Source organism: Sciurus carolinensis, chromosome 13 (genome assembly GCF_902686445.1).
Source record: "Sciurus carolinensis chromosome 13, mSciCar1.2, whole genome shotgun sequence".
In the NCBI taxonomy this organism is placed as follows: Eukaryota; Metazoa; Chordata; class Mammalia; order Rodentia; family Sciuridae; genus Sciurus; species Sciurus carolinensis.
Window position 1 is genome coordinate 26510062 of NC_062225.1, and position 27919 is coordinate 26537980.

The following is a 27919-nucleotide window of genomic DNA, read 5'->3' on the forward strand; positions in this document are numbered from 1 at the left end:
CAGAAAGGTGGAAACAACCCAACTGTTCATCAACTGAAGAATGGATAAGCAAAATGTGATACATATGTACAATGGAATGTTATTCCATGTTAAGCAGTAATGAAATGTTGACACATGCTTCAACATGGATGAACCTTGAGGACATTATGCTGCATGAAATAAGCAAAATGACAAATATTGTATAATTCACTTGTAAGAGGTACCTAGTCATATTCACAGAGACAGAAAGTAGGGGATAGAGGAGCCGGAGTAGGAGTTGATGTTAAATGGGTACAGAGTTTCAGTTGGGGATGATGAGAAAGTTCTGGAGGTAGATGGTGGCAATGGTGGTTTGTGAATGTACTTAATGCCAACAAATTGTACACTTAAAAATGGTAGATCGGTGTGTTTTGTGTTATGCTTATTTTACCACAAAAAGAAAAGAATTTTAAAAAGCCTTTATTACTTTGATTGTGTTCTGTTAAATGTAGAGATAAATTACAAGATGTGTCATATGAGTCATGATGAAGAATGGTCCTATCCACAAAAGGACTCTTAGTCTTATTTTCTATGCCAGGTAGATCTGCTTGATTCTGCTGGATGACTTTTTGGGGATTTGTAATCTAAACCAGGGAAGGAGGGTAGCTTCCTCCAAACCAGGGGAGAGAAGGGAAAGGAAGAGATGACTGTTGTGGGCAGAAGTGGAGAAATTCCCACCTGGCCACATAGGCTTTCTCCTTGAAGAGTGAAGTAAATAGATGGGGGATTCTGACAAGGGCCAAAAATTGGCTTTAAGGGGAAAACTGAGGGGTAAGACCAGGAACTCATAAAATAATCACCCGTTTCACCAAGGACCCTGGTGAGGCTGAAGACCACAAATATGTAGAGAAATTTTTCTTGTACCTCTCACCTCTTCTGCCTCCCCAGGCAACAACCCTGAAGGAGTTGGAGGAGCCTGTAGCTAAATGAATGAAGAAGAGTGAAACCAGGGAGTCCTCATCCAGCCACCATCGCCCACCGTCTTCCCTTTTGCAGCGCCCATCTAAGGATGGGCAGAAGGGGCCTCAGCACTAAATCAGGATGGAAACTTGAATTATTACATGGGAGTAGACATTATAATTCTTGAAATGAGACTAAGACTAAGGATGACCAGAACAATCATTCAGGGACAGAGCAAGATCAGGTCTCTCAGAATAAATTTTTAAAAGAGCAGTGAGAGGCAAAACCAAGTTGCTTTCTAATCTTACACCATGAATCATGATCATCCAATGGAACAGATGCACAATATTATCTTCATTGTTAATTAATATGCATATATCTTGGGTTGGGGTTGTGGTTCAGGGGTAGAGCACTCGCCTAGCATGTGTGAGGCACTGGGTTCGATTCTCAGCACCACATAAAAAAATAAAATAAAGATATTAAAAAATGCATATATCTTTTCTTTCCCACTAGCCTGTAAGCTCTCCAAAAAGGCCCATGTGCTCTTTATCCCCAAATTGCTCCCAAAACTCAGCAAAGTGTCTTGCATAAATACAGTAGACAGTGATAGGCTGTGGACTAAACTACTGACCAAGAGGGATTACCCTACCTTAGGCAGCACCATGACATTACTGGGTTTATGCCAGGCCTGGCACTGAACAGACAGGTAATAAATCCTGGTTGAATTGACTTTCCTAAAAAGAAAGTCTGTGTTTTAGGAAGTCTGATAGTGGTATTGCAGGTTGCCCAGACATGGTAAGATGGGCAGAAACAAAGAAGATGTGGAAACTCTTTCTGTTAGGCTGTTGCTATTCTGGAGTAAGGCTTAAATATAAGATAGAAGTTCTCAGCCAAACCCAGCTTAAATTCTGTGGCATCAGAAGTGGACACTACAGTAACCTTGTAGACCTCAAACAGAGCTGGACCCATTTATTTAAGTAACAGAATCTTAAAGGGCCTGGTTCTCAAAATCCAAAATCTACACTTTTGCGACAACAAATTAGCAGAAACTTCACAGAGCCCAACTCTTAAGGAAGTAGATCTTAAGTAGCTCAAGAAAGATACTCTTCTATAGATGAAGGCTGAGAAAAGGATATTCAAGACCAGTTGATTCTGGTTTGGGGATTGGTGACATTTCTCATGATGCCATCATTTGTGCTTGAAGCCTCTGTTGTTGACAGGCCACCATCCCTGTTCACAATGCAGTGGAGGGAAGAGATGTTTAGTATCTTCATTACTAATTGTTTGGTTAATACCTCTCTGAGAAGATAAACTTGACTGGTGGTATTGTGGGCAAGCAGTGAGTCAAATAAGAGCTACCTATTGAGTACAGTTAATGGATGGGGAAAGAGTACTCTCTTTAGACTGGCCCACCCAAAGTAAGTGAGTGGGGGGGTAGGGAATAACATGACTGGATTGTCTCCAGCGTGGGAACATTATTAACTCATTAGCTCACAGCTGAATTCCAATTTCCAGGGTGCCTACTTGGAGAAAGAGTAAGATACTCTCTCAGGGCAGAAACCCACAACGCTAAGGGCACTGGGTTTCTAAGTCAGAATTTCATCAATGACTGGGTAACTTTTCTCTGGAAAGCCAGCCCATCTCCAGTAGTCCTGATGCCCAAGAATGATATGCTCTTTTACTTCTAAGGAGACAGGAAAAACTCCCTGGACACTCTACCTCTATTCCTTCTATCTCACTCCCTAAAGACTTCAAGAAGCAGATCCTTGATTTTTAAGAAAGATGCCTTCTGCAGGCCAAAAAACTTAGTTGAAGTAGGGATTTTTTTATAAGTCTATATCTTCTGTAGTGGTGTACTCAGAGAAGATGTCATAAATAACCCTATTGAATTGGAAGTGTGAAGTATTCATATTACAAAATGCTGTGACTTCCAAGGCTCAAGAGCATGGGATTCAAGAGGGAAAGTCAGACATCTGTGTAGAAAATATAACTAGATACAGGTCTCAGCCCATCACTGTAGAAATCTGACGCTGCACAGATGTGCACACAAAGATATGATCCCCTTTCTAAAGGAGAGAAAACGAGGGAACCAGGGGAGCCCAACACTACAGAACAACGCCATCATTCTGTTTTCACCCTTTACTATGTCAGAATAGTTATAGATTAATTTAAACAATCAGATTGCCCCATATCTTTGCTCTCTAGGTCTTGCACCACCCTGTAACAGAAAAGCAATAAAATTCCCACCTGACTTTCAGTGGGCTGGGGGGATTCCTGCCTGTACTGCCCAGTTTTCTTTCACTCACATTCCCAAATCAGAATCTACAATTAAACTACAACTCCATATATTTAAAATCCACTCTACTCACCCCCAATGCAGTGGCCCGTGACTCCTGGGCTCTTGAATTCAATCCCTTAAGGGTTGGCCTTGCAGATGGAACCCACCCACCTCTACTATTAACATAGCCCCTCCTCTATTGCCTCACTGACCAACTATTTTTTAATCAAAAAGTCTTTGTTTATTCAGACACTATAAAAGTAACATTTATGTTTTTTAATCTCATGTCTGCGTCTTCAATGGTTCTCATTGCTTATCTAATCAGTGCGTCCTAGGGAGGTTTGTTACTTGCCTATTCAGCTTGTCCAGGCACAACAGAACCAAGGCATTGCCCAGAAGAGAATCAGATCCTTTCAAATAGAAAATCCTCAGAAAAGATATAAGAACTTTTACCTCTTTTCTCCATGGGTCTGAGATCAAGAATATTCCACATCCACCATGACCCCCAACTCTGCAAACTCCAAATCCTGATTTCAGAGGATGTGGACAAAGAAAACAAGAAGGCATTTGAACATGCCACATTCTGTAAGAAAAATATTGTATACTTTGTGGATTTTCTAGGTTATATACTGATTTGGGGCTTCTTTTTTTTTTTAAACCAATACTTTTTCTGTAAGGGGGAAAAATATGAGGGAGAAAGAAGTAGGGGATAGGAAGTGTGCAGGGAAGTGGGAAGGAAGAAGAGTCAGTGAGTGGACATGAGGGAAAATGACATAAGTTCCAATAGAGAGGATGGAGGCACAGCACTGGGGACTGGGAGGAGGATCATGCCAGGAAGTCACAGCCTCTCCAGGTACCAGGCACTGTGCTTGAACATACACACATTCCCACCCCATGGAAGTTTCTCCACAGTCCTGCAAGGAGAGCATCCTCATCCCTAACCTTATGGATTTAGAAACAGGCTCAGAAAATAATACTTTCCCATGGACTCATACACAGAAGGAAAAGCAGGGCTTGGAAGTCCCAGTAAAATATGAACTCTGCCCCTCTTCTTCTACAATCCCTTCTGTGGCCTGGGTGTCTTCAGCCTTTGTATTTCAAGGTTTGCCTTCTCTTTCATATAGGAAATTTATCCTCCAATTTAAAGACCTCTTTATTCCTACATCATGTGGTGTTTTCATTTCTATGGTTTGCCTGCAACAGACACATAGAAAGGCACATTTTGGAGGCCAAGTCTGAACCAATGCATAAACCCTACATCCTAGTTTTTCTTAATAATCCATGGAATCAAAGAAAGGCAAGACTAAGGAGATCAACACATTGTGGAGTGACTGAGACTTTTCTGGTTTAAGCACTGAAGGTCTGTGACCCAAGAAACCCCATTAGATCAAGGTAGGTAAGTCAGAAGCATGGTCTCAGGTGTTAGGGATTTTCCAGCTAGTTGAGAACTAGATTCACAAGCAGAATGTGAGACCCAAAAAGCAGCACAGAGGGAGAGGTGCAGCAAGGAAAACAAACAAACAAACAACAACAACAAAAACACCACATGTGTTTGGAGGATTAATTCATTCCATGAATGTTCATTTGTTACCTCCTAAAGGCCTACACCTAGACTGGGTTCTCTGTGACAAAGAAATGCTCTATGGAGGAAATGGCTTAGAGATGCACAGTGAAGGGATGGAATGGGGAAGGATTTACAGCAGCAGAGCTACCAAGCAGAATCTGAGGCAGAGGAAAGGAGTTATAAAAATATATACCCGAGAGGTAGAAGAATACAATCTAAATACCCTGGGAACTGGGGAACAGCTTCCCTGGGCACAGGGTAGGTTGGGGGACATAAAGATTTAGGTCTGTAAAGACAGGCTGGACCATTCTATGGAGAGGCATAAACATTCACAAGTGTCTGAATTCTTAGAAATGTGGAATGGGACTTTGTACAACAACAAAAAAATTGCCTTAAGAATGGATTGTAACATAGGTGGAAAGACCAGTTGGGACATTACTCCCAAGCATTCAAGTGAAACCCTTTGATTTCTACCTACTCAGATTTTGTTCAAATTATTTGGACATTTATTTCAAATAATTTGTTTCTTTCTTCTTTTCCTTGTGATACAAGGATTTAAGCTTCACTTGGGTAGGTGAGAAGAAAGAAAAGTATGAAGTGGAGAGCTTTTTTTCCAGGATACAAAAAGAGAACAGGTATGCAGACTGAGGATTTTTCCTGAGGGAGGAAATATGGAAGGAATTACCCTGGAAACATTGTTTTTCTGTCCAGTGTCCAGTGGGAGTTGACCGGTACACCACTCATTTCCCTAATGCTCAGCCCTAATGCCTCGTTAGATGTTAACCAAAATGTTCCATATTTACTTTTAGTGTCTTTCTGTCTTGCTACACAAGGACAGTCATTTGACTGTTCTGTGTGAGCAAAGAGAGAGGCAGGGTAGAGGGGTGAGGTACACAGCCTGAAGTCCTCCAACTACCACAATATCCTGCAGCTGCTCCCTGGTTCTGCTATCTCTGAGCCTGAAATTCCCACTCTACCCACTCAGATGACTTCCTCTTTCCTCTACCAGGAGGCAAGTTTCTCAGCAAATGTGATATAGTTGTATCTAATTGGTGGAACCCAATTCACATCCAAAACTCTAGCAGTAAGAGGTTCTGTGAAATAAAGTTTTCAACTTTTTGATCTCTCCAATTAGGAGGATGAAAAGGAAGTTAAGAGAGCCAACCCAAGAATCTATCACAGGGCTTATCTTTACCAACTTAATAAAGCTATATTTGGCTTATTAACTGACTTTTGCATTTGTTCCATGAAACAGAATCTAAGGTGGTGAGAGGCATCCCTAATTGTGCCCATGCCTGGGCCATTTGCCATGGCTGGGATGCCAGCTCTATGTAAGAACATGGCAATTTGATATGGAACCCATGACAGAAGCAGGGATACAGAACTTTTCTGCAGAAGGGAAAGAAATCTACTGCAAACCTTTCTGTTTTCCAGCACTGCTTTGGGAATTTTTTCCCTTTTTCTTTCTTTTCTTTTCATAAAAATACAGTTCCAGTTGGATTTAGGAAGGAAAGAACAGTAAATACAAGAATTCAACTCATCATCTTGACTAGAGTTTTTGATTTTATGTTGTTGCTTTTTTTTCATTTGGTACTGAACTATTGTATTTTGGGGTATTGCCTATACATATCCATGTTTAAATTGATGTTTTTTTTCCTATTTATGAGTTCTTTAACATACACAATTGTCCCTTGGTATCCATAGGGAATTGGTTCCAACCTCCCCATCTCATACCAGTATCCTCAGATGCTCAACTCCCTTATATAAGATAATGTAGGATTTGCACAGAACCTACTCACACTCCCATATACTTTAAATCATCTTTATATTAGCCATAGCTTATACAATGTAAATGCTATGTAAATAGTTGGTATACTGTATTGTTTGGGGAATAATGACATGGAAGAAAAATCTCTTCATGTTCTGTATGGATGCAACTTTTCTCCCTGAAGTGACTTTGGTTGAATCCATGGAAATAAAACCCACATGGTGACTATATTGTAAACATTTTTGTCATTTTTCATTCAATTTTATGACATTTTCTTTTTCTTCTTTTCCTTACAGAAAGGGTATGTATGAGGGTGTGTGTGTGTGTGAAGTTTAACGAAGTAAAATTTATCCATATTTTAAAACTTTAAGATTTCTAGTTTTGTCAGTTTTAGAAAAGGTTTAGCCATCTCCTAGCTTATATACATCTATATTTTTTCTTAGTTTTGTTGTTGTGTTTTATTATATTTAAATATTCAGTCCATCTGGACTTTAATGTGGTATATGGTGTCAGACAAGGATTTAATTTTCTTTTTCCCATGTATTTTATCACCATTTGTCAAATTATATATCCTGTACCCACTGGTTTGAAATGCTACCTTGAGCACATACTAAATGTTTCTGTGTGTTCAAGTCTGTTCTCAGTCAACCAACCTGACAGTAGACCCTGTACTGTTTCCCTTTCCTACCACCTCTCCTCTCTGCCACCACACTCCCTACAAAATCACAAGTGTTCCTGTGGTAAAGTACACCATAAGACTCCTAACTGCCAAAATCAGTGGACACTTTTCAGGTCTTTTCTTCACAGACTCCTCTATTACATCTCACTCTGTTGACAATTTTTTCCTCCTTTCGTTAGGGGTGTTTTTGTTTGTCTATTTCTTTTGCTTTGGTATATTTGGGGACTTCTGGGCCATTGGGTATGTGTATCTTTATCTTTGCTAAACAATGCCACACTGTTTTTCAGGGTGGTTGTAGCAGTTTACCCCCACCAGCAGTGTGTGAGAGCCTAACTGGATTATGTAAGGACAAAAGTTGGTAGATCTGAAATGCTCCAGATCTCCACACCCAGGCATTTGCTCAGTTTCCTCTTTGTGCCCTCTCTCCATAAATCTCCTCTCCTGTGAGCTTGAGTCCTGTTGATGGCCAAAGCAATCCCACCACCACTGATACCCTTCTCCCAACCCAAACCAAAAGAGAGCTTTAAAGACTCACCTTCCTAAAAACCCATTTTTGCACTTTGTTCCCTGTTCCAAAATCACCAGTGGCTTCCCAGCGCAGGCAAATCAAGTTGGAACTCCTTGGATTGGCACTGAGGGCCTCCCCTGCCTGGCTTCCTCATTCCTTCCCAGCCTTATCTTCCTACCCTGCCCCTCCCCCAAGGGGCAGACTTGAATCCAGCCAAGGGGATCCATCCTACTGGTGAAGGTATAAACCGGTACAGCCACTCTGCAAAAGCAATGTGGCAATATTTAATAAATGTGAAAATACACATACCAAATGACTAATTTCACTCCTTAGAGGAACTTTTGATATATGTACCAAGGCCCATGAAAAAGGAAGGATGTTTATATAGCACAGTTTGTAGATATTCAAACTTGGAAGCAAGCCAAATGTCCATCAGAGTAGAATGGCCCTGGGCACTGCGGTGCACACCTGTAATCCCAGTGGTCTGGGAGGCTGAGGCAGGACAATTGTGAGTTCAAAATAAGCCTCTGCAATTTAGCAATGACCTAAGCAACTCAGTGAGACCCTGTCTCTAAATAAAGGGTTGGGGATGTGGTTCAGTGGTAAAGTGCCCCTGGTTTCAATCACTGTTACACTAAAAAAAAAAAAAAAAAGAAAGAAAGAAAGAAAGAAAGAAAGAAAGAAAGAAAGAAAGAAAGAAAGAAAGAAAGAAAGAAAGAAGAAAAAAAAAGTAGAATGGATAAGTTACAGTCTCTTTACCCTTTTTCACTCTGCATGTTACTTTTTCAGACAACATATCTTCATTTAAAACAGGAACCTAACTACCTACTTCTAAAATGTATATTAGGATTTCTTTACAGTGAAAAATGAATTTCCAATATCACTAAGAAAATGTATGAAAACAAAGTGTAGTCATGTCTTATTGTTAATCTAAGCACTCCTTTTAAAAATTCACTTTTTTAAGTATGGTGGTACATGACTGTAATCCCAGAGACTCAGGTCCTCAGCAACTTAGCAAGATTCTGTCTCAAAATTAAAAATAAATAAATAAATAAATAAATAAATAAATAAAACTGGAAGAGTTTTAGATCAGTGGTAAAGCATCCCTGGGTTCAAGTCCCAGTAACCAGTATTAAAAAATAAAAGTATAAATTCACTTGTTAAAATTTATATACAACAAAATCCATTCTTTAGTTTTCAGTTATGAGTATTTAAAAATGCATAGAGCCTATCCTTTACTTTTTTTTAACCAGAGTATCAAGTTGGCTTAAAGTGATTTACCTTAGGTTTGTTCACTGAGGCTTTGGAAAACAATTTGATTTCACAACATGGAAGGCAAGTTGTGTTTACTCCCAAGTTCACGAAAGTTCAGTTCTACCTATTGGTCCTTGCTCAACTGCTTGAGTAGGCTCTGATTATCTGTGGATGGCCAGTCTTGGACTGACCCTTTTTAACAGGATCAGAAAGGTCCCTTCTGAAAAGGAAAAACAAACCTGGCTGGTAGTCTTCCCAGAATCTTGACAAGCCAGTGCTGCAGCTACAGGGCCTGGCCAAGGATCTTTCTAAACCAGGTGCCTTTGCTATAGAGTATGTAGATGACGTAAAACTCCAATCTCTGAGAGAGAAGGGTCTGCCATATCTGAGCTACCTAGTCTTCCAGAAAGTATCAAGATTTGGTGGCCTAAGCTTTGGTGGATTGTGAACCCTTAACTCCTTACTTCATAAAGGGCAGAAAACACTGAACCATGAGTAATGATATAGTTTTCAAAGTGTATTAAAATGGTTAAGTATTTAACCATAATATGTTTAACATTCCATTTGCTCGGAGGTTTTATAGAAAGAAATCCAAATTTTTCACTGATAGAAAATAAAAACTTAGCAATAATAAGCATGTTACCTGATCAAGAGACTAAGTACCAATATTTCATCCCTCCCCATTCCAACTGTTTTGATTTTTTTTAAATTTAGATTTGGATTTAAATCAAAGGAAAACAACAGCATGCAAGAAAGAACCTAGACAGTAACAGAGACTTGATAGGCACAGAGAGAAGAGCCAAGATGGTGGCCCAGACAGAGAACAAACCTGTCCTGTACATGAGTTGGATCTACCAGATTCTGCCCCAGGCCTCCAAAAGTGCTCTAGGTTGAAATCAGGGTCAGACACTTAGATTAGACACCTTCAAATTACTTTAAAAGGGAAGATTACCTATGCCAATTTGGGTATAAAACATCAGGGAAGTTCTTTCCTTGAGCATCAGTTGAATAATATCCTAGCATTGCTGAGATAAATTTCACCTTTCACTTTGTAATGTGGTCCCAGGATGACAGTGGGCAGACACAGTGCTTTCACTGTGCTCACATTGGCTTCATAGATCAGAATGACGTTTTTCAGCATCTCCTTACAAAATCGTTTCAAGGGGATAAAGCAGGTGAGATGAGATGTATCTGAGATGTCTAAAAGATCTCAGAAATGGACACTCATCCCAAGTTACATCTGGACTTCAAGGAGAGGGCATAAAGTTGAGTAAGAGAAACACTACAATCAAGCTCTACCACTGAGCTATAATCCTTAGTCAAGACCTTTTTCTAAAGAGTTACAGTGTATGTTATATAGGCTTAGGGAATAATCAGAATCCTTATAGAGTCAGTGGATATTCTTATAGACCTTGCCATGAATTCATTAGCAAAATGGTGAATTTCCAATGCCAGTGGGATGACAAGATTGCATACAACTTGAAGATATCATCTTGATTTGAAAAGATCCAATGAGGTTTGCTGGAGTTGAAGACTTGGTTACTACGAATAAAGTAGTGAAATGACCTCGGAAAACATGAAGCTGATCATGGAATTTGACACCTTTTGTGCTTCCTGAAGGTTATCTTCTTGGGTAACCATATATAGTAGCTGAATGTTTTCTACAATAAGGTGCTGATATCTAGCCATGTAAATGACAAGCAGAAAAAGAGTTTTTGTGTCTTAAATTTTAGAATGACATTTGAGACTTTCATTGCCAGTCTTTATATTACCATACTTGGATTACTTATTAGGTTTTATCATCTACATATAAGTTAAAGACTCTTGCAGGTTATGCAATTCCTTCTGACTTTGACCATCTAAATGAAATAGTATTTGTTTCAGTTGTCTGTGTGTCATTATGGACTGTACTGCAGCTATTTAATATGTAAATACTGAATGGCATCAGGGAAATTTGAATATTGGACATTTGATGGATTATTTTTAGGTGTGATAATGGTATTTTAGTTTTTCTTTTAGAAATACTAGAATAAATTCAAATGAAATAACTCAATGATAAAATATCTGGAGTTTGCTTCAAAATAATCTGAAGGGAGAGAATAGAGATGGGATGCAGATGAAATAAGAAACAGCCCTGAAATGATACAGTATACAGAGATTCATAACACTCTACTCTGGTTTGTATTTAAGTTTTTCCATAATATTAAGTAATAAGACACAGTTAAAAGACAAATATTTACTCTGACCCTGGTTATTTGATCAAAAAGAGTCTAGTTTCCACATCCCAAATCCCCAGTCTTCTGAAGAGGAATGTCCCAGGCTGCTGCTCTGAGGGTCGAGGTCTGTCCCTGAAAGCAGCAATGCTTGTTTGGTTGGCACACAGAATACAGATGAAGGGAAGCTAAATGAATAGACACACTTTTCAATATACACAGAAGAGGAGCCAGCTACGTGAAATATAATACCCACAGAGAAGCAGAGATGCCACTCAGGCTCAGACCCTGTGTTCTTCAGGTGCCCTGGGCCCACTTGTCAGGGGTCAAGGTTATCAGTGCTATAATACTTACCCAGTTTGGCATCTGGACTCTGGAACACACCTTCTTATTCACATTCAGCCAAGGTCAGGAAGGGATCTTAGCTCAAGGTCCTTTCAAATTCCCTAGAATTAGCCAGCAGCAGATTTTGATCTTTGTATTGCTCCTATCTTGCCCCCCGTTACAGAGCAGCACAAAAAAAAATGTGAACTGAGCAGGTGGATTCAAATTGTGGGAGGATAAAGAGGGTATCTCTAGGTTTAGTTTCTTGGTCAGCTCTGACTTGCTTATAAAAAGAGAAAATGGTGCCAATGTGCCAGAAAATAAAATAGTAACCACTGAAAGAAACAGTCTGAAAGTTGGGGCAACAGGATTACCTATGCTTTCAGGTTCAGTATATGGTTATCTGTGTCACAAGCACACCTTGGGAATGTGGTTGCTTGTATGTCTTTCCTCTTATTTAATATCTACCAGGTATCCTTTTTTTATTGAGTACCTGTATCAAGTATACTCTCATTTAATCTGCCCCTAAAGATTATTCAAGGAGGTAATAACAACGAAGGAAGGTGATGCTGGTCTTGTATTACAGATAGAGAAACTGAGGCTAAGAGGTTAAGCAACTTCCCCTAAGTGAAGAGCTGGGATATTAGCCCTATTCTTACTTCACAAGCTGCCAAATCCATGTTGGTGCAGGTGATGCTGGTCCTGGCAATGGCTCTAGATCCCCCTAAAGAGAGGGGCTCCTAGGATAGAGTTGAGAATAATCATACATAGCCCCTGCCAACTTCCAGTCAGTCTTTTGTTCTGTGACAAAGCAGTTCTGGGTTTGGATAGGTAAAAAATGGCTATTACCATGCTATATTCCATCCTTGGTTCAAAGAGCTCCTTGCCAGGCTCTCCTTCATTACATTCTAGTTCCCAACTCCTACATTACTCAGTGCCGTCTGGGACACAGCAGTACAGGTGAACTCCTCTTCCCTTTTTCACCACCATGACCTGCTTCTGCTCCCTCTAACCCAGGGAGACCACTCTGCCAGTTCACCAGACATCTGTGAATCACAGTGGCCACTTCCCAGGACTCATTTGCTCTCTGAGTTCCTCAATCTCTCTCATCCCTTGGCCTTTTTCTAGGGGTCCTCTGCTCCTGGTGGATGCTCCTTCAGGCTGTGCTGTGGGCTCCTTAACTTTCAGGGCTGCCAAGGATTCCACCTTCCTCTTTTCACTCTCCTCAGCTGACTTGCCACTTCAGATTCTCTCAGCCTTATCTGACTCCCAGGCTCCAGTTGTGTGCTCTGCCCTTACTAACTCCTGCAGGTTCTTGCCCACATTCTGTTCCCCTCAGCCCTTCAGGTCTTGGGTGAAATGCCATATTGTGCACAATCCTGGCAAATGAGAGGGAGTTGACGCCCTCCAGGGCAAAGTTAAAGTATTGAAGGACAGGCAAGGAGAGCAGGCAACTTCCTCTCTGTCCTCCATCAACCCCAGGCTCAGGGTTTATGTACAGTCCATCCAGAGACATCTCACATGGGCAAGTGACTAGCTATGTCTTTGTGAAGCATTGGTCGCCTCACTACAAACTGATTTTTTTTTTCTCCTCCTTTCCTTTCACTCTCACTGCTCTTTGATTGCATGTACCAATAAAGCACTGGCATTTAAACTTTCCCTCCCATTTGGTTTTTTCTTTTTCTTTTTTTGGTACCAGGTTTTAACCCAGGAGTGCTTAATCACTGAGCCCCATCCCCAGTCCTTTTCATTTTATTTTTTTATTTTGAGACAGGGTCTCGCTAAGCTGCTTAGGGCCTCACTAAGTTGCTGAGGCTGGCTTTCAACTTGTGATCCTCCTGCCTCAGCCTACCAAGCTGCTAGGATTACAGGCATGTGCCACCACATGACTCCAGTTCAGTTTTCTAAGTAACCTGAATTATAGCAGTGAACACATCCAAACTATTTCTTCAACCACCACTGACATGCTCCCAAATGGTTCTCCAAACTTTTTTTTTTTTTTTTTTACAGTTTGGACTTCTCTGCTGAGCTCCACGCAGTTGGATTCAACTGCCAAATGGACATCTACACTTGACCATTCTCACAGGCACCTTAAACTCATGTCCACAATAAAACTCACTATTCTCCTCCAACATATGCCCTTCTCCTGAGTTTTGGGGGATGCAGAAATAGAAGACACTCTATAACAATTTTCAATCTGTCTGACGGGGGAGTGAGAAGAGTTACCTAACAATTAAAATAGAAACAGATGCTTACAGATATAAAGCAGTATAGTAGAAGCAGGTACTGAAGGCGAGTAAGCCTACAGTGTACCAAGCATAGTGCTTGATGCTTGCATGCATTACTCGTTTAGCCTTCACAATAACCCCTCTCCCACTCTGCAAATAAGAAAACAGATCAGATTAAAACCTACCGCCTAAAGGTTTCACCAGCTCCCAAAGCACCATCCTGAGAACAAAGGATTTAAGGCACGGAACTTTGGGGCTCTAAACCAAACAACAGCTTGATAAAATATATGTAAATAAAATTTACCATTTTAACCATTTAAAAACAAAAACAAACAAACAAAATCTTACCAGGCCATAAAACAACTGAGCCCGAGCATACCTAGAATAAAGGTTTAGTTTATTTGCTGCCTTAGAAAAGGACACCTAACAATCCACAGGGATTGGAGATTTCCTAAGGTTGCGACACTACAGTGATCTCAAAAAATGAACAAGATTTCAACTAAGGAATGGGACCTGGCAGGTAGGGGTTGAAGGAGAGAAGTATATGGCATTCTCCTCTCATTTCACAAAAGGCCTGAGAGGGTAGAGTGGCAAAGAAACTGTAGGGTTTTGCTAAAGCCACTAGGTACATGTGGAGAAGGAGCCCCATGACAGGGCAGGCAGGACCCAAATCACTGATAGCCTTGTATGCCATTCTAGTGAGTTTAAACTTTAAATTTGTTAGAGCCAGTCCCTTATGGATAGCTTAGTTGATTATGCCCCTGGTTCAAAAGATAATTCTGTCTCCTGTCTTTCTTGATAAATAAATTTCTTAGTGATTAGTTCACAGCCAGCCCATCCCTCTGACAGGAACCCTTTTCCTTACCCATGTGGGACATGCAGTGAGAGGGATATCAGGATTTAAGTTCTAAATCTAGTTGAAGGGATCATTTCAGGATTTAAAATGGAATGACATGAGCCAGTTTGCATTTTGAAAAGGTCCTATTGGCATTGGTGTGGGGAACTAGCTGAAGAGAGGCAATGGAAATTGGGTTACCCAAAGCAATACACTATAGAGTTAGCAATGGGAAAAAGGTGGACAGACTTGAGACAGTAATGAAGGAAAAACTCAACAGGGCTGGGTTATGAAATTAACTAAAGAGAGTAAACAAAGAAGTTTGTGGCTTGCCACATCCAGGACACAGAGGATTTCAGTTTTGGACATGTTGACTTTGACACAGATACTTGTGGGGTACTCCTAGGGAGGTAGCCAGCATTCAGGCAACTCAGTGCATGAGTCTGGGACTCAGGAGAGTAGTAGTTACAGTGGTGAGAAACTACCACCAATGGGAAAGGATAAAGGAAAAAGTCCTGTTCTCAAGGTGGCACCAGAAGTTGCCCTTTGGCCCTTGGTGTCTTAACCACCAACCAGCAGCCAGGCCACCAGTTTGGGTAGAAAGGACAGGAATGCAATCCAATCTCAGGAAAAGGACAGTGTGGTCTGCAATTTCCTTAGCACCAGAGAAGCCAAATTTGGAAACGCAAGGTAAGACTATCTCATACCAAGATCCAAGAACCCCTGTCAACTGTGGGAATTAAGCCCAAATATCCTAAGGCATCCCTTTTATTCAGTAAATTTAAATCTTATGCATCTTGAATGGCACTAGTGATGAATCATACTTGAGAGTACTGAGGAAGAGTCACAAAAATAATTTTCTCTGAGAACCCCAATTAAGAAGGGCTACAGGCACAGGGCAGGTATTCAAATGCCACAACCACTAATTTTCCCATGTGCTCTATTTGAGAATATGCTCCTGAGCTGCCATTGTGAAGGCCCCATCCTCCTGTCTGCCCTGTGCCCTCAAGAGGAGCAGCATAGTGGAGAGCCTGGCTCAGCGGCACTGCTCCAAAGAAGCAAAGGTCTCTTTCTCTTATCTTTTTTTGGGAGCTTAGGCTGGATTTCTTTTTCTACATGGGCAATCAAAAGAGTATTGAGCAGTCAGTCAACTAAACTAAACTGGCTAAGCTCTAAAATACCGGAGTGCTGCTCACAGGCCCAATGGGTCCCAACCATTGAGGTATTTTAGCAGGTCTGGGTCAAGACCCAGAAATATGTAATAATTTAAAAGCAGCTTCCCAACTGATACTAATTTGTAGTAGCGTTTGGGAGTACCTTTTGTACTTCCATCCTTTCTCACTAGTCTGTTGTTGCCCCTTGTTTAGTAAATAAATGTTCCCTATGAGAAAGTTTTGGAGCGGTGATCACATCATTCCAGTCCAGAAATTGGACTGAAGAGCAGCAGAAGCTCCAGCAGAACTGGCGGAGTTACATATTCCCAATTTTAAAAACTCTAAATGAACTTAAGTGCCTAGCCCTAAGTCTAGCTCCTTCCACCTTGCTCAAAGTAACTTACTGCACATGCATTTGAGGGATACAGCATTCTACTGATCACCAGAGAGGAGCCCTCAAATCTGACACAGTCAAAGCTTCTTCAGCATCCCTTCTCCTCCACTCCTGCTTTGAGCCAAATAGCCCAAGTCCCACTCTCAACACCACACAGAAAACAATGAAGCAGAAGTTGCTTTAATCAAGGGGTGAAGTCCTCAATCAGGGGGACCACACTCAACCTTTGGTGGTGGGGTCTCAGCCTACCCCCCACATGCCCTGAGGCCCCTCAGGAAAGAGGGAGCAGCTAAACAGCAAATTATGGAAGAGGCCAAGGATGGGAATGGGTAAACCCAGGTTAAGGGGCAAGAGCAGGGTGCTGACAGGAAGGGAGCAAAGCTGAAGAGGGCAGGAAGAGCTTAACCCACATGGTTCTACCTGGGGGTTGGCTGAGGTGGCTGTGCATTGGGCAGAGTGGCACCAGGAGGGTTGACGGTTGAGGGGGGCAAGGGAAGGAGTGCTTAGGAGATGAGGCGACTGTGAAGCTGGTGCAGCTGCTCCTGGGTCAGCACCAGCCGGTGTTGCTGTCCAAGGCCAGGTGCACACGAGAAGGTCACTTTGCCCATGTAGACTGTGTCATCTTGCTGTTCTTCCTTAGCCTTGGTGAGAGGAACACAATGGTAAGTCAGGAGTTCACTTGAACTGTGGACCCCTGAAGGGGTCCCTAAGTATTGACACCAAGACAACCCTTAGGAGACTGAAGCCTTGAATTTTTAGGTCATGATGACCAAATTTTTCAAATTAGAATGGGGGTGCATAGTCTGACAATAAGGAGGTGATATCTGCATGCTAATATATTAGAATTTTTGGAAGCACTACAAGCATTTTTGTTACTTACAAGTAAGATTTGGGCTTATCAGATAAAACAAGGTATGCGGTTGTTGGACCCGAGATTCCAGCTCTCTTCAAATTCTTGGGGGAGGGTAAGATCTACCTGAGCCCTCCACACTATGCCATCCTCCATCCCATGCTCCCCTTACCCTGAGGAAAGCTGTTGAAGGGAAGGTGGCAAAGTCAGTGGGGACTGTGGCTCCAGGGCGCTGAGATACCGTCTCCTTGAGGACCTCATCCTGGGGAAGGGAAGACAGGGTTTATTTAAGGGACCCTCCACAGGCTAACATAAGACTTCCCAGTTTCAGAGACACCAATACCAGGGGAGCAGAAGCCCACATCTCTTTATCACAATACTTCCGCTCTCACCTCCAACCCCATCCTCACTCCAACATCCCTCCCTTATAGATCCTCATCTTTTAAGGCCCAATTCAGTTTCCACAGCCTCTGAGAAGCCATGCCCAACCATTATACCTACAGCAATCTCAGCTCTGACAAAAACTGCAGACTGAACCACACACCCTGAAGATGATCCTAGCTCATGCATTCTGTTGATAAAAATTTATCTTCTGACATTTTACAAGGCAAGCATTCTGTCTTCCCTTTCATGTTCTTCCCAACATGCCATCTAATGCAACGCTGGGCCCAGAGGAACTCCAGAAGCACCTGGCTCCACCAATGAAAGCTCTGAAATGAGATAGGTAGGAAAGGGCAGGATCTAAGCTGACCTTGAGTTTCTCAATGGTGTCACTCAGGGACTTGAGCTGAGCCACTTGCTCCAGAAGCTGGGCTGATGGGCTCTTGGCAGCTGTAAGAAGGGAAAGCTGGTTAAGCCCACTCCAGCTCAGATAGGCAACTGGTCTGGATTAAGGTTCAGGAAGTGTAGGTACTGGACCCTTTCATGGTACAGGTACTTAAAATGGGTGAATCAGGAAAACTGAACACTGAAGCCAAGGGTCACAGCTGGGATGAGCCTCTGCCATTCAGATACTGCCCAGGCTGAGGTTAAATCCCTGGGGGCAAGGGGACAGGCATGATGTTCATCTCAGGAGTCAGTGGTACATACCAGGATTGGTGCGAGTGATATCTACTACATGAGTGCACGTGCTCAGCTGATTTAATGTCTCCAGCAGCTGGCTGATCTTACGGTACAGTGCACCAGCTGCTATCTCACTGCCAGGGCCCTCATGGGGTAGGAGGGAAATCTTTGCAACATGCAGAGGGGGCAGGGCTGCCAAGGATGCCTTCATCTGTGCTCCCTGTGGGGGCAAAAGTAGTGGCAGTGTTGAGAGGCACTAGAAGGCCTCTACCATCCATCATCAATGGGAGGGTATGCTCCACTCTCCACCATAGTCCTGTGTTTCTCACCTTGAGGATGCTGTTCTCATGCTGAAGTTGAGAAATGTGCAGTCTCATGGCAGAGATCTGCTGAAGCAGTAGGGGTGAGTCCTTCACCAGCCCCGGGCCTGGCAAGGACCCTGGAGCCTGCCCAGAAATGCCCCCTGTGGATACCATAACAAATGTCCTTAGCATTAGGTAGAAAGGGTTGAAAATTGGGCCCATCCTTGCTCTTCCCCTTTCTTCGTTCCTCACCACCTCCAGCCTGGCTATTCCACAAGGGGAAGCCTCACCCTTCTCCACCAGCCCCAACTCCCGCCAGCCCTGGAAGCCCCAGCCACAGTAGGTTTCTACCTCGCTGCTGTTCTTCTGTTTTCAGGATAGCCCATGAGGGAGCAGGAAAAGAGGAGAGAGGAATTAGATAATTTGGGGCTTGGAGGACATACCAGAGGAATCCTGGACATGACCTGCAGGAAAACCCTTTTCCTGATTACCTTACCTTCTTTACAAGACCCTGCCCCTCTGCTTGGAGTAAGAGTAGATATGCGTGACAGAGAAACAAGGAGCATGAGGACATCAGAGAGGGTGCAATGTGTGAGAAGAATGGAAAAGTGAGTGTGCGGGAGGAAGCACTTGGGAAATGAGACTGTTCTTGCCTCCCTGCTCCATAATTCATCCCAAAAATAGCATGGGGCATGCTCTAGAGACCCCGACGGTGTGTACCCTTAGTGCTCTCCAGCAGCAGCGCTCAGATTAAGGTTGTAAGTATATTCCCTTGAGCCTCATATTTCCCCATTGCTGAGGCAAAAATTCTGCTTTTTTGTTGGGAAATTTCACTAATTCTGAACCAATGTTTGCTTAAAGAGCCTATGCCAAAATAATACAAGATGGTAATTCTGCAGACTCTCCACAAAGAACATGGAACTATCTGTACTACAGGAGTCTAATGTCACAAAGGTATTTGGTGACATCCCAAAATCATGAGGCATCAGTGACAGGGATTTTTGATAAGAACAAGACTGTAGGTGAGGTCAGCTGATGAGACATAGAACAGGAAAAGTCTAGAAGTCCTGATGGTTTAATTCCAAGGCAAGAAGAATTGTCCTCTGGAGTGAAAATGGTAAGAAACTGAAGGGGGAATGAAAACTAACAATAAGTTAGATGAGAACCAAGATGGCAGCAGTCACTTCCTTCCCCAGGAAACAGAGAAGACTGGGCCTGAAAGCCAGAAAAAATCCAGGTAGGGGAGTGGGTAGACAAAAGTCAGAACACAAGTAGAAGCAAACTTGGGAGAATTACACAATGGAAGATATAAGCACATAAGATGAAGCTACGTGAGCTCAGTGAGGAAACACAGTGCTCAAGCAGAGAGAATAAAACGCAGGCATCAGGCAAGGGTGGATTCCCTGGGAGGAAGCAAAGCCTCTGGGATATAGGGTTAGGGCAGAAAGGCCAAAAAGTAGATCCAAAAGGGACAGCTACTAGAGTCAACTGTTTTTATCATTCTGAATGTCACTTTGCAATGTCCTACTTTAGTCAGAGATATTCTGCAGATATCTTTAGGGAAAGTAAAAACTTGGTTGAACTGGGCAAGTACATTCCTGGACAAACATTAAGGAGAAAGGGGGCATGTGTCAAATGGAGGCCAAGGACAGGAGACAGGACAGTTAGTCTCCTCTGGGCCATTTCTGCCTACCCCACTATACTCACCACCAGCAATACCAGAGACCAGGGTAGCAATGCCTGAGGAAGGGGGCCCTCGGAGCCCCTCAATTGTGCGCTTAGACTGGCTATTCAGCCGCTGCTTTAGCTCTGCCTTCTCTGCCTCCAGCTGGTCGATGTCAGCCTGGAGTGCGTCCATCGTTTCCTCAAACTCTCTGTGAAAGAGAATCTGGACTTGGGTAGTGTCCCTTCCCTGTGGCCCCACATGATTTTTCAGTCTTGAAAAGTCCTGGGGGTAGCCCTGCTACTGAGAAGCCAGGGACAGGGAAGCACAGACTTAGGTTGGGGTGACACAATGGGGATGGAATGGAGAAGGGAAATGGGTAAAGTCTCACTAGGAGAGGAAGGAGAAAGGGTTAGGGACAGAGCCTCAAGCAGGAAGAAGGGCCAGGGCCCCAGGGAAGGTGCCTGACTTCTCCTTCTTCCGTAGCAGTGCCTGGGTCTCCTCCAGCCGAGTCTGGACTTTTTCAATGCGCTCATCCGCATCCTTGGCAGCACTGTCCAACTTCTTCTCCAGGAGACTCAGTCGCACATTGGCCTCACTCAGTTCTTCTCCCTGGAAAAGCAGAGATTCTGGTTCCCTAACATCTCCCCGTGGCCCTGGGAACCAGATCATGAGATAGAAAGCTTCCTGATGGTTGCTTGAACACAAGTCCCCTTTTCTCCCCATAACCCCCAAGGCTTCTTAGTCCTGATCTCAATCCCAATATTTGCAGTTGCCTTGAGGACCACCATACTTCCCAGTCCCCAAAACTGAGCATACTCCACCCTTACCTTTATCTTGAGTGATTTCTTCAATTCTTTGATAACTGTCTCTCGATCTTCAAGTTTCAAACCCAGGCCTTCAGCATCTGTGATCTCTGCACGAAGGGCTGCAGCCCGCAGCTCAACTGGAGGAGGCTAAAGGATTGGGTGGGTCAGAGGGTAGAGCACTGAGAGGAAAGTGCCAGTATGCTCCTTTCAGAGTGATTCAATCACAGGGAAAATCTTCTTGCCTTCTAGGGAGGATACTCAGATGCCTTCCTCTTGCCTCCCTGCTCTCCCACAACCAGCTGCAGCTCTGCAAATCATGCTCCTCTGTACTGGAGCTCCTCCAAAGAAACCTCCACTCACCTTGCTGGGGGGCCGCTCTGCGTCATACTCCCCCTCCTGCATGGCGGTGGCCAGCTTGTTCATGGTGCTGATGAGGATGTTACAGGACTGGCGCAGACACTCATAGGGGCTGCTGGAGGGGCTCCCGTAGATCTGCAGGAGCCAAAGGCAGGAATGAAAGCCCCACACTAGCCACTAACTCCCCATCCCTTCCTGCCCAGCCATCCAGGCCAACCTGCTCGCTTGCTTTGAAAGCCAGCTCCTCCAGTGCAGCCACAGGCAGTCCCTCATTTTCTGCCAGTGGGGCAATGAGTTGGGCAGCAGCAGCTGCCACTTCCTGTAGTACAGCCACCACCCACGTCAAGTGTTTCCTGCAGTCTAGGAGTATGTCAGATACCTGTTTGAAAAGCTAGAGTCAAGAGCCCACTCTGAGTCCAGCATCACAGTTTCTAGCTACCTCAGTTTTGTGCCCTGACCAGATTAATCTTTTAACATGGTAGGCCCTCCTGGATTTATTCAGCATCTTTCCCTTTCCCATTTGCAGCCCTAAACCTGTGGTCCAAAGGCCAGTGCTGCTGGGATCCCAGGAGCATCCGTTCCTGGCATACGCCTTCGAATCTTCTTGCAGAATTGACGGATATCACTGCATGATGTTTCCAGATCCCGGAGCAAAAGGGCAATATCTGTAGCCTCCTGCCCACCCTACATGGGAAACAGATGGAAAACCGGGTAAGCATTAGGGCTGGAGGTGAGGTGGTAGGAACTAAGAACAAGAACTCACACAGCTCTAGATGCACCCTCACCTGCAAGAAGGCACGCAGTCGCCCCACCTCCACACTCATGCAGTCCAGGGCACTCTGGGTAAACTGTGAGAAGAGAAGCGGGTGGTTATCAGCTTTAACAGGAATCCTCTGCCCCATCATCATCTCTAAGAAATCTCCATCCTCTACTGCCCCATACTTAAGTGGGTCCTCTGTCTTCCCTGATCTGGTTTTAGTGACCTTGTCTTATGTGACAACACTTAAGGTCTGATCTCTTGATCTGATCCTCCACTTCTGATCCCTACAGAAGGCTCAACCACTGATCCAGACACTTCACCTTAATGTGGTCAGCCAGTTGCATGGTACTGTCCTCAGGCTGTTCGGCAAGATGGATACTGTACAGGTGCTGAGGAAAGATGACAGAGATAGTCTTTAAACATGTAGAAATGGGGGAAGTTCTTCCCAAACTATAATTTGAGCCCTGATCATTATGGGAGTCTTGAGAGGTAAGAGAATCCAAAACCCCAGGCAGCGGCATCATAAGGCAAGTTGAACTCAGAGCAAATCAAGCTGCAAGCAGCCAGCCTGGGACATACGACCTTCAATACACTGGCAAGGGTTCCCATCAGGAGACAGCTTCCCTCCCATCCTGCCCAAGCCTGCATATTTCCTGCAGACCTGGTAGTACTTGATGGCCTTTGTGAGAGGCTCCACATTGACAGTTTCATCCAGCTGATCCTTGTGCAGCAGTTCAATGAGGAAATCTAGGGAGCGCTCATGGGCACTCATCTCAGGATAGAGGCTGCCCACCTTCTTATATACGTCCACGTTGCACTGAGAGAGGGCACTAGAGACCAGAGAAGGGCTCTATGAGGTCAAAGTCTTCCAGGCAATCTCAGTTCCAATCATTCCTGGACCCATGGTCCTTAGTAGGGATCAGAAGTCACTTACTGCTCATAGCGGTGTAGTGTAGCCTGCAGTAGACTGAGAGAATAAACGAGCCCAGCAGCAAAGCTGAGTTGCTCGCCTGCAGCTCCTCGAAGCCCAGGCCGCTCTGAACAATTCTCACTTAGTTCAAACTTCTCCTGGGCCTGCTTCCGGATCAGCTCTGCCTATGGGAAGAAGACCAGGAACCTGAAACTCAGAGCAGGGGATGGAAAATATAGACTCAGGAATACAGGATACAGCTTACAACTATATGGGGCACATGGGCACACACAGAAGAGAGAGCAGACATAGTTCTTAAATAGGCAAGAAGTCTCACCTGAGGAAAGGGAAATGATGGGAATACTGGGACTTGTGAGAATTTTAGGATATAAGAATGAACGGACAGTGGGAACACAAGAACCAAGGTTTCCCTGACTTAAAGCTGCTGCTCCTGATCTCTCTCCACCTAGAATGCTATCTGCCCATTATCCCCCTAGCTAACTCTTAGCCACCTTCTGGCTCTCAGTTCAAATGTTATTACCCCTCACAACCAGCCTCATCTACACCAGATCCTCAACTGTGTTCTCTCGAACACCCTACCTCTCCTTCATAACACAAAATCTGTAATATATCCATCCTTTGTATCTATAGGGGACTGATTTTAGAACTCCCCATAAATATAATAATCATGGATGTTCAAGTCCCTCATACGAAATGGGACAGTATTTGCATATAATCTATGTGCATCTTCCTATACACTTCAAATCACCTCTAGATTACTTACAACACCTAATGCAACGTAAATACTATGTAGTTTTTATATTGTATTGTTTATGGAATAATGAGAAGGAAAAAAAAGTCTGTACATGTACAGTACAGATGCAATCTTTTCCAAAAATATTTTTGATCTGCAGTTGTTTGAATTCACCAATTCAGAATCCAAAGATAAGGAGGCCAACAGTATATGTTCATCTGTGACTTTGTTGACTATGTTTCTCTACTATATTTTTGCTGTCTTAACTTGGCATCCTCAATGCTTGGCTCTCGGTAAGACCAACAGATTTTTATTGTACATATGACTAACTGGCCATACCTTACAAATGAGACGAGGCATGAGCAGCAGCACCAGGACACAGTCATGGTCCCCACCTGGCCGAAGGAAACTGTCAGGCATGAAGGCTGTCAGCAGAGACATGTGCCGGTTGGCCTGGGCAACCTCCATCTGTCTCAACTCCATTTCAATTGCCTGTGAAGTAGACAGGGAGTTGGGCTCTCATTTAGAGTCCAAAAAATCACTATGCCTTGCTCACCAGATCCCTTGCTTTTAAGTTAAGCCCACGCCAGTAGTCTACCAAATAACCACACAAAGAACCCCCTACCCCAGGAATCTGAAGCCCAAAGCCCATACCAGGCTAGCTCACAGTCATACCCAGGCTGGGCTTCCTAACACCCGACTCTCAAGCCACCCACTTTCCTGACCTTGGCATGGGCTTTAGTCTCAGCAAACTTGATTTTGAAGTCAAAAGTCTCTGGAGGTGGCTGCTGCTGTCTCTCCACAGAAGCTTCCTGTTGGTTTGTTAGTTCCCGATTTACATCCTAAGAGCAGAGATAGTGAGGGGCAGCTGGGTCAAGATAACCCTAGGGTGAAGGTGGGTAGAGATAGTATGAGCAGAGAACAGGGGTTGGGCAGGCACCTGTAGGTGGGCAGTCAGCTGGCGATATTTTTTGATGGTTTGTTGGTAGTCTGCAACTGTTTCCTGGGCTGCCTCTACACGCTTCTGGGCCTCACGTACCCGGGCACCAGCCATGTCCAGCTGCTCCCGCAGCTCTAGTTCTGTCTCTCGTGCATTCTCCTGGAGCTCATCATTCATCTCATTCATGGCTTCCTGGAATACAACAGGTAGGTGGGGGAAAGCAAAGGCAGGGTTAGGATAGAAGGGCCAGGATAGGTCCTTTTATCACACACCCTGTTCAAAGGTCAGGGGTCATGTGTCAATCTCTTTTTCGGCAGTTCCCTTACAAATACCATCCATCAGGGTCAGGAGTCTGCCCTTCTCTTACCAAGTCCCCCACAGTCTCCCTCAACTCCCGCACTTTCTCTTCCAGATTCAAGTTCCGGTCAGTCAGCATCTCCACCATCTCCTCAGCACCTAGAGCAGCATCCACCTGTGTTATGGGGAAGGGACCGGGAAAACTGCTGTTGGAAGATGACTAGAAAGGGGAAGGGGCAACAGAACAGTCAGGTAAGGGAATTCTGGGCAAGCGCTGGGTTTCACAGACCTGCTCCTTGAGTTCATCAATGGTGCTCTCTGCCTGGCTCAGTTCCTCCTGCAGGCGCTCTCGCTGTTGCCTCACAATCTCTAGCTCTTGATTTTTCTTTTCCATGAGCTTCTGGAGCTTCACATGTTCCTGCTTCTCTGAGGAAGAAAGATCCCGCATCCTGTGGGAGAGAGAGGAGAACATGTGTCAGAGTGACCTGCAACAGGTGCTTTAACACATCCAGAGGCAGGAGAGTGAAGGCCAAGCAGTGAGGAGCCTACCTCACCAGGGCATCCTTTAGGCGGGCATTTTGTTCCTCAAGCTGTTTGAGCTGGTAACTGGATGCAGCCCCATCTGAGCCTGGGGAAGACCATTAACATGTTCAGACTTGGTCTCACCCCACCACTTGGGCCCCACAGCTCCTGGCACCTTACCTTTCTCTTCAATCTCAGCCTTTAGTATCTCCAAGTCGGTGGTGAGCTCATCCACACGCTCTTTCAGTGCCTCGACCTCCTGCTGCAGAGATTCAGCCCGTTCTTCAGCCATTTCCTTGTCCAGAGTGGCCATCTCGATGGCATCAGCAGTGTCGGCCATCTCCTCCATGTAGCGTTCCTTTGCTTCCAATGCCTCCTTGGCTTCCTGAGAAGGGGAAAAGGGTGGGGGTGGGGGAGGGCAGGAGCAAAGAGGTGTCCTATGCTGCCTATTCTCACAATATACACCAGGTTCTAGTTCCAGTCCCATTCCTAATTCAACTCCTTGGGTCCCTTAACCTCCCCAGTCATCCCCTCCATCCTGAGTCCCACCTTCCGCGCCTCCTTGAGGCGACGCTGCAAGTCTGCCTGCTGCTCCTGCATTTTGCTCTTCCATTCCTGCACCTGCTCCAGCTGGATCTTATGTTTCTCCAGTTCTTTCAGCTTTGCCTTGTCTTCTGCCCGTTTTAGTCGCAGGGTCTCCAGTTTCTCCTCCAGGTCCCGTACCTGGGCCCTCAATCCCTCTTCCTCCTGCCAAGGAAAGGTCTTGCCACCTTTGCACAGCCCACACTGCCTCCCCCGAGACTGAGTTGGAATAGAGAAGATAAGAATATGTGCAAACAACACCCTAACCCCAGAGTCAAAAGCAAGTGGCATACAAACATTGGAAAACCATGTTTCCAATGAAACATGGCACTGTATGTACCAGAAAAGTGTGAAGGAAGGGCAGGAGTACTGGGGATATACTTCTGTGGTAGGGCACTTGCCTTGTGTGCACAAGGCCCTGGGTTCAATTCCCCCCTACCAAAGAAAAAAAGAAAAGAAAGAAAGAAAAAAAGAAAAGAAAGGCAAGAAAAGAAAAGGTAGCTTTTTGGCAGTAGCAAGATACCCATACACTATGTTCCCACTTTTTCTGATCCAAGCTCTAGGTCTTCCCCAACCCTAGGAAATTTCTAAGACCCAGCCAGGAATCACAGACCCCTTGGTATCTTGATTCTCCTTTACCCCAGTGCTTGTCCTTACCTTGGATGGGGAAGGAAGTGGGGGAGCTGCTCCAGGAGAGGTGAGGGCTGGTGTGGGGATGATGGGTGCTGCCAGCGGAGTCTGAGCTGGGGTGCTGGGCTCACTGCTGCTCAGTTCACCTGCTGATGCTGAGCCAGAGGGGCCCAAAGAGCTACTGGCCCCAGTCACCCCAGTACTGGCTGGGCGAGTGGGCTATTCAGAGCAGGGGCAAACCGGAAAGAGAACAGAGGATGGGGGTGGTGAAAGGGAGAGACACAGCACATAAGAATATGGCAAGGGTTGGAGACAAAGAAGGGAAAAGAAAAAGAGTGTGAAAGCACAATGAGAACAGAGACACAACGAAGGAGAGAGGGAAAATGACATAGTCAAAGCAACATTGACAAAGGACAGAGGGAGGAAGGAGGGAGGAAAGGATGGGGGAAAACATGAGATTATAAGGTTCCTCCTTTGGCACTGATCCCACATTCCTCCCAGCTCTGGCACTACCCTTTATAGCAGAATCTCTTACTCCCTACAATTCTCCTCTGTGACCCACTTGTGATCACTGTAGCAATTTCTTAATACTCCCAGTCCCATTCTTGCTCTGGGTCCGTGCCCAACTCCCCCAAGGGGAAAATAAGTGCCTCAATGTCATTCCCAGAGAGATTAGTGTTTCTTCTTGATATTCATGTTTCCAGAGAGGACTGGGCTAAAAGTGGGGGTTCCAGACTCTCCACCCTTCTTAGGCCCTCCCTACTCTTTAGAAGTCAAGCTAAATTATCCTCCCTTGGTCTATGTCAGGGACTCCCACAAGTAAAAGAACCAAACTGAAAATTACAGCCCTAGACTCCTCCTTGAAACAAGGTACATATAGCCAACCCTTCTTTAATCCCCTAAGACAAAGGGGTTCTAATCAGGTAGTAATTACCCAGGTCCTTGTGGGACAGAAAACCCAGGAGCCATCATGAAATCCCAAGCCCAGGAACAGACAAGCCCTCCCAGTGCTCTCCCCAAACTCCCCTTAGTGGGCTCTGACACTCAGAAACCACATGCTACAACGGACACCCCCTAGTCAAAGGCTTTCACAGATATACCTCCTTCCTCCAACATGTTATACTGCCAATTCTTCACTTCTCTTCTAATCTCTCCCCTCAAACTGATCAAAATCACCTTGTTAAAGAAAGCCTGTCCTGATTAACCACAACTCCCTCACTTCTCTATTTTACTCAATTTCCTAGGTCAGAGGACCTTCTAAGATTTGGAAGTCATTTTTCCAGGAGAGGCCTGTCACCAACCCCAGGGCCTTCTTCCCACTCAAAGAGAACCCATGATAAACTGTGATCAACTTTCACTTGCTA

General features: G+C 44.4%; 2 protein-coding genes across 20 annotated transcripts in view; both read right to left on the reverse strand.

Annotated features, from left to right (window-relative positions):
• Window positions 1-7865, reverse strand: part of Slc4a5 (solute carrier family 4 member 5) — a 122314-nt gene extending 114449 nt beyond the window's left edge. For 2 of the 7 annotated variants that reach the window (XM_047522226.1, XM_047522227.1), the window contains exons 1-2: window positions 7743-7797; window positions 3650-3723 (exon numbers count right to left, since the gene is read on the reverse strand). In XM_047522226.1, the coding sequence (XP_047378182.1) occupies window positions 3650-3689 (40 nt within the window). In that variant the 5' untranslated portion in view covers window positions 3690-3723; window positions 7743-7797. Of the gene's footprint in view, window positions 1-3649; window positions 3724-7742 lie in introns of all 7 variants that reach the window. The other 5 variants (XM_047522228.1, XM_047522223.1, XM_047522230.1 and 2 more) reach the window with 5 other exon arrangements.
• Window positions 7866-16281: 8416 nt separating this feature from the next.
• Window positions 16282-27919, reverse strand: part of Dctn1 (dynactin subunit 1) — a 29602-nt gene continuing 17964 nt past the window's right edge. For 10 of the 13 annotated variants that reach the window (XM_047522499.1, XM_047522503.1, XM_047522501.1 and 7 more), the window contains 25 exons: window positions 26583-26774; window positions 25893-26090; window positions 25524-25728; window positions 25371-25449; window positions 25111-25270; window positions 24892-24996; window positions 24525-24716; window positions 24310-24426; window positions 23924-24076; window positions 22855-23015; window positions 22582-22750; window positions 22241-22309; window positions 21946-22008; window positions 21695-21844; window positions 21378-21539; window positions 21164-21295; window positions 20825-20950; window positions 20464-20606; window positions 20039-20205; window positions 18683-18697; window positions 18359-18492; window positions 18057-18249; window positions 17719-17798; window positions 17140-17229; window positions 16282-16758 (listed from right to left, as the gene is read on the reverse strand). In XM_047522499.1, coding sequence (XP_047378455.1) covers window positions 16621-16758; window positions 17140-17229; window positions 17719-17798; window positions 18057-18249; window positions 18359-18492; window positions 18683-18697; window positions 20039-20205; window positions 20464-20606; window positions 20825-20950; window positions 21164-21295; window positions 21378-21539; window positions 21695-21844; window positions 21946-22008; window positions 22241-22309; window positions 22582-22750; window positions 22855-23015; window positions 23924-24076; window positions 24310-24426; window positions 24525-24716; window positions 24892-24996; window positions 25111-25270; window positions 25371-25449; window positions 25524-25728; window positions 25893-26090; window positions 26583-26774 — 3393 coding nt within the window. In that variant the 3' untranslated portion in view covers window positions 16282-16620. The remainder of the gene's footprint in view (window positions 16759-17139; window positions 17230-17718; window positions 17799-18056; window positions 18250-18358; window positions 18493-18682; window positions 18698-20038; window positions 20206-20463; window positions 20607-20824; window positions 20951-21163; window positions 21296-21377; window positions 21540-21694; window positions 21845-21945; window positions 22009-22240; window positions 22310-22581; window positions 22751-22854; window positions 23016-23923; window positions 24077-24309; window positions 24427-24524; window positions 24717-24891; window positions 24997-25110; window positions 25271-25370; window positions 25450-25523; window positions 25729-25892; window positions 26091-26582; window positions 26775-27919) is intronic. The other 3 variants (XM_047522495.1, XM_047522506.1, XM_047522507.1) reach the window with 1 other exon arrangement.